The 5,000-nt window shown below is 44.5% G+C and overlaps 1 protein-coding gene across 3 annotated transcripts in view; it reads left to right on the top strand.

Annotated features, from left to right (window-relative positions):
* Window positions 1–5,000, top strand: part of LOC121839431 (F-box/WD repeat-containing protein 7-like) — a 32,905-nt gene extending 27,905 nt beyond the window's left edge. For 2 of the 3 annotated variants that reach the window (XM_042298539.1, XM_042298541.1), the window contains one exon: window positions 4,912–4,992. Coding sequence is in view for 1 of the 3 variants with exons in the window: in XM_042298540.1 (XP_042154474.1) it covers window positions 4,912–4,935 (24 nt within the window). In the remaining 2 variants the exon portion in view is untranslated. Of the gene's footprint in view, window positions 1–4,911 lie in introns of all 3 variants that reach the window. The other variant, XM_042298540.1, reaches the window with a different exon arrangement.

The following is a 5,000-nucleotide window of genomic DNA, read 5'->3' as shown; positions in this document are numbered from 1 at the left end:
CAAATCTGTCGTTCTGCCCCTGAACAGGCAGTTAACCCACTGTTCCTAGGCTGTCATTGTAAATAAGAATTTGTTCTTAACTGACTTGCCTTGTTAAATAAAGGTTAAATAAAAAAACAAGGGGTTGTAAGAACTACTTTAATAATATAATATCTAACAGGGAGAGTGTAGGAAAACATATGCAACAACCTTCTGTCTGAAGGACTCAGATCGTAGTTTGAGAAGTAAGAATGTACACAGACACGTGATTTACTGCTTTCTTCGTCCTTAAACATTCAGGAAGATTCTTAGGAAGCTAAACCTATTACCTTTTTTTAATTTACCAATTTACGGATATGATTGGTGCTGGTCAGATCAGCACACCAGTAATTAACTAATGTTGCTCTGCAAGTCAGTTGGCTCGTTGACGAAAACAAATTCACAATGTTAGCGTTATCTAGCTACATTGAGTATTAGTGCCTATGTGATATTTTAGCACCATGTTTATCTCGCCAGCTAGCTAGCTAACACCACAGATGACAGGGTTAGTTATTGTAATCTTTGCTAACAGGTCACATAGCTATCTGCTTAGCTTGCTAGCTAACAGGGTTAGTTATTGTAATAACCCTAGGTGGTGAAGGTAGGAAACAACATCTCTGATCCTCAACACTGGGGCCCCACAAGGGTGCGTTCTCAGCCCTCTCCTGTACTCCCTGTTCAACCATGACTGCGTGGCCATGCACGCCTCCAACTCAATCATCAAGTTTGCGGACGACACTACAGTGGTAGGCTTGATTACCAACAACGACAAGACGGCCTACAGGGAGGAGGTGAGGGCCCTCGGAGTGTGGTGTCAGGAAAATAACCTCTCACTCAATGTCAACAAAACAAAGGAGATGATCGTGGACTTCAGGAAACAGCAGAGGGAACACCCCCCTATCCACATCGATGGGACAGTAGTGGAGAAGGTAGTAAGTTAAGTTCCTCGGCGTACACATCACAGACAAACTGAATTGGTCTACCCACGCAGACAGCGTGGTGAAGAAGGCTTAACAGCGCCTCTTCAACCTCAGGAGGCTGAAGAAATTTGGCTTGTCACCTAAAACCCTCACAAACTTTTACAGATGCACAATCGAGAGCATCCTGTCGGGCTGTATCACCGCCTGGTACGGCAACTGCTCCGCCCACAACCGCAGTGCTCTCCAGAGGGTGGTGCGGTCTGCACAACGCATCACCGGGGGCAAACTACCTGCCCTCCAGGACACCTACAGCATCCCAGGCCATCAGATTGTTTAACAGCCACCACAGAGAGACGGCTGAGACCTACAGACTCATTGACCACTTTATTAAATAGAACACTAGTCACTTTAAGAATGTTTCTCTCATTACTCATCTCATATATATATATATATATATATACAGTGGGGCTGTTTAACCCTGTGTGTCCAGGTTAGAGGTGTTATTTAAGCCTGTGTTTTATTTTTTACATTTTTAAATTTCACCTTTATTTAACCAGGTAGGCTAGTTGAGAACACCTTTATTTAACCAGGTAGGCTAGTTGAGAACACCTTTATTTAACCAGGTAGGCCAGTTGAGAACACCTTTATTTAACCAGGTAGGCTAGTTGAGAACACCTTTATTTAACCAGGTAGGCTAGTTGAGAACACCTTTATTTAACCAGGTAGGCTAGTTGAGAACACCTTTATTTAACCAGGTAGGCTAGTTGAGAACACCTTTATTTAACCAGGTAGGCTAGTTGAGAACACCTTTATTTAACCAGGTAGGCTAGTTGAGAACACCTTTATTTAACCAGGTAGGCTAGTTGAGAACACCTTTATTTAACCAGGTAGGCTAGTTGAGAACACCTTTATTTAACCAGGTAGGCTAGTTGAGAACACCTTTATTTAACCAGGTAGGCAAGTTGAGAACACCTTTATTTAACCAGGTAGGCTAGTTGAGAACACCTTTATTTAACCAGGTAGGCAAGTTGAGAACACCTTTATTTAACCAGGTAGGCCAGTTGAGAACACCTTTATTAAACCAGGTCGGCCAGTTGAGAACACCTTTATTTAACCAGGTAGGCTAGTTGAGAACACCTTTATTAAACCAGGTCGGCCAGTTGAGAACACCTTTATTTAACCAGGTAGGCAAGTTGAGAACAAGTTCTCATTTACAATTGCGACCTGGCCAAGATAAAGCAAAGCAGTTGGACAGATACAATGACACAGAGTTACACATGGAGTAAAACAAACATACAGTCAATAATACAGTAGAAACAAGTCTATATACGATGTGAGCAAATGAGGTGAGATAAGGGAGGTAAAGGCAAAAAAAGGCCATGGTGGCGAAGTAAATACAATATAGCAAGTAAAACACTGGAATGGTTGATTTGCAGTGGAAGAATGTGCAAAGTAGAAATATAAATAATGGGGTGCAAAGGAGCAAAATAAATAAAATGAAATAAATACAGTAGGGAAAGAGTTGTTTGGGCTAAATTATAGATGGGCTATGTACAGGTACAGTAATCTGTGAGCTGCTCTGACAGCTGGTGCTTAAAGCTAGTGAGGGAGGTAAGAGTCTCCAGCTTCAGAGATTTTTGCAGTTCGTTCCAGTCATTGGCAGCAGAGAACTGGAAGGAGAGGCGGCCAAAGAAAGAATTGGTTTTGGGGGTGACCAGAGAGATATACCTGCTGGAGCGCGTGCTACGAGTGGGTGCTGCTATCGGTGACCAGTGAGCTGAGATAAGGGGGGACTTTACCTAGCAGGGTCTTGTAGATGACATGGAGCCAGTGGGTTTGGCGACGAGTATGAAGCGAAGGCCAGCCAACGAGAGCGTACAGGTCGCAATGGTGGGTAGTATATGGGGCTTTGGTGACAAAACAGGTGGCACTGTGATAGACTGCATCCAATTTGTTGAGTAGGGTATTGGAGGCTATTTTGTAAATGACATCGCTGAAGTCGACGATTGGTAGGATGGTCAGTTTTATGAGGGTATGTTTGGCAGCATGAGTGAAGGATGCTTTGTTGCGAAATAGGAAGCCAATTCTAGATTTAACTTTGGATTGGAGATGTTTGATATGGGTCTGGAAGGAGAGTTTACAGTCTATCCAGACACCTAGGTATTTGTAGTTGTCCACGTATTCTAAGTCAGAGCCGTCCAGAGTAGTGATGTTGGACAGGCGGGCAGGTGCAGGCAGCGATTGTTTGAAGAGCATGCATTTAGTTTTACTTGTATTTAAGAGTAATTGGATGCCACGGAAGGAGAGTTGTATGGCATTGAAGCTTGCCTGGAGGTTTGTTAACACAGTGTCCAAAGAAGGGCCAGAAGTATACAGAATGGTGTCGTCTGCGTAGAGGTGCATCAGAGACTCACCAGCAGCAAGAGCGACCTCATTGATGTATACAGAGAAGAGAGTCGGTCCATGAATTGAACCCTGTGGCACCCCTATAGAGACTACCAGAGGTCCAGACAACAGACCCTCCGATTTGACACACTGAACTCTATCAGAGAAGTAGTTGGTGAACCAGGTGAGGCAATCATTTAAGAAACCAAGGCTGTTGAGTCTGCCGATGAGGATGTGAGGATGTGGTGATTGACAGAGTGGAAAGCCTTGGCCAGGTCGATGAATACGGCTGCACAGTATTGTTTCTCATCGATGGCGGTCAAGATATCGTTTAGGACCTTGAGCGTGGCTGAGGTGCACCCATGACCAGCTCTGAAACCAGATTGCATAGCAGAGAGGGTATGGTGAGATTCTAAATGGTCGGTAATATGTTTGTTAACTTGGCTTTCGAAGACCTTAGAAAGGCATGGTAGGATAGATATAGGTCTGTAGCAGTTTGGGTCAAGAGTGTCCCCCGCCTTTGAAGAGGGGGATGACCGCAGCTGCTTTCCAATCTTCGGGAATCTCAGACGACATGAAATAGAGGTTGAACAGGCTAGTGATAGGGGTGGTAACAATTTCGGCAAATAATTTTAGAAAGAAATGGTCCAGATTGTCTAGCCCAGCTGACTTGTAGGGGTCCAGATTTTGCAGCTCTTTCAGAACATCAGCTGACTGGATTTGGGAGAAGGAGAAATGGGGAATGCTTGGGCGAGTTGCTGTGGGGGGTGCAGTGCTGTTGACCGGGGTAGGGGTAGCCAGGTGGAAAGCATGGCCAGCCGTAGAAAAATGCTTATTGAAATTCTCAATTATAGTGGATTTGTCGGTGGTGACAGTGTTTCCTATCTTCAGTGCAGTGGGCAGCTGGGAGGAGGTGTTCTTATTCTCCATGGACTTTACAGTGTCCCAGAACTTTTTGGAGTTTGTGTTGCAGGAAGCAAATTTCTGCTTGAAAAAGCTAGCCTTGGTTTTTCTAACTGCCTCTGTATAATGGTTTCTAGCTTCCCTGAACAGCTGCATATCACGGGGCTGTTCGATGCTAATGCAGAACGCCATAGGATGTTTTTGTGCTGGTCAAAAGTGTGCCAGTCAGGTCTGGGGAGAACTGTTCCTCGTTCCAAATTTCTTGAATGGGGCATGCTTATTTAAGATGGTTAGGAAGGCATTTAAAAAAATATCCAGGCATCCTCTACTGACGGGATGAGATCAATATCCTTCCAAGATACCCCGGCCAGGTCGATTAGAAAGGCCTGCTCGCTGAAGTGTTTCAGGGAGCGTTTTACAGTGATGAGTGGAGGTCGTTTGACCGCTGACCCATTACGGATGCAGGCAATGAGGCAGTGATCTCTGAGATCTTGGTTGAAGACAGTAGAGGTGTATTTAGAGGGCAAATTGGTTAGGATGATATCTATGAACCTGGTAGGTTCATTGATAATTTGTGTGAGATTGAGGGCATCAAGTTTAGATTGTAGGATGGCTGGGGTGTTAAGCATGTTCCAGTTTAGGTATTTAACCCTGTGTTTGATGTGATTTAATCGTGTCTAACCAGGTATTGAAGAGCCCCTGGTTGTGAAGAGAAGAAACACTCTTAAACCTGGGTTCCTCCACTCGCCCTGGAAGAGTGCCTACGTACAACAA

Source organism: Oncorhynchus tshawytscha, linkage group LG15, assembly GCF_018296145.1.
Source record: "Oncorhynchus tshawytscha isolate Ot180627B linkage group LG15, Otsh_v2.0, whole genome shotgun sequence".
NCBI lineage: Eukaryota > Metazoa > Chordata > Actinopteri > Salmoniformes > Salmonidae > Oncorhynchus > Oncorhynchus tshawytscha.
The sequence above is the reverse complement of the archived record's forward strand: the minus strand, read 5'-3'. Positions and strand labels throughout refer to the sequence as shown.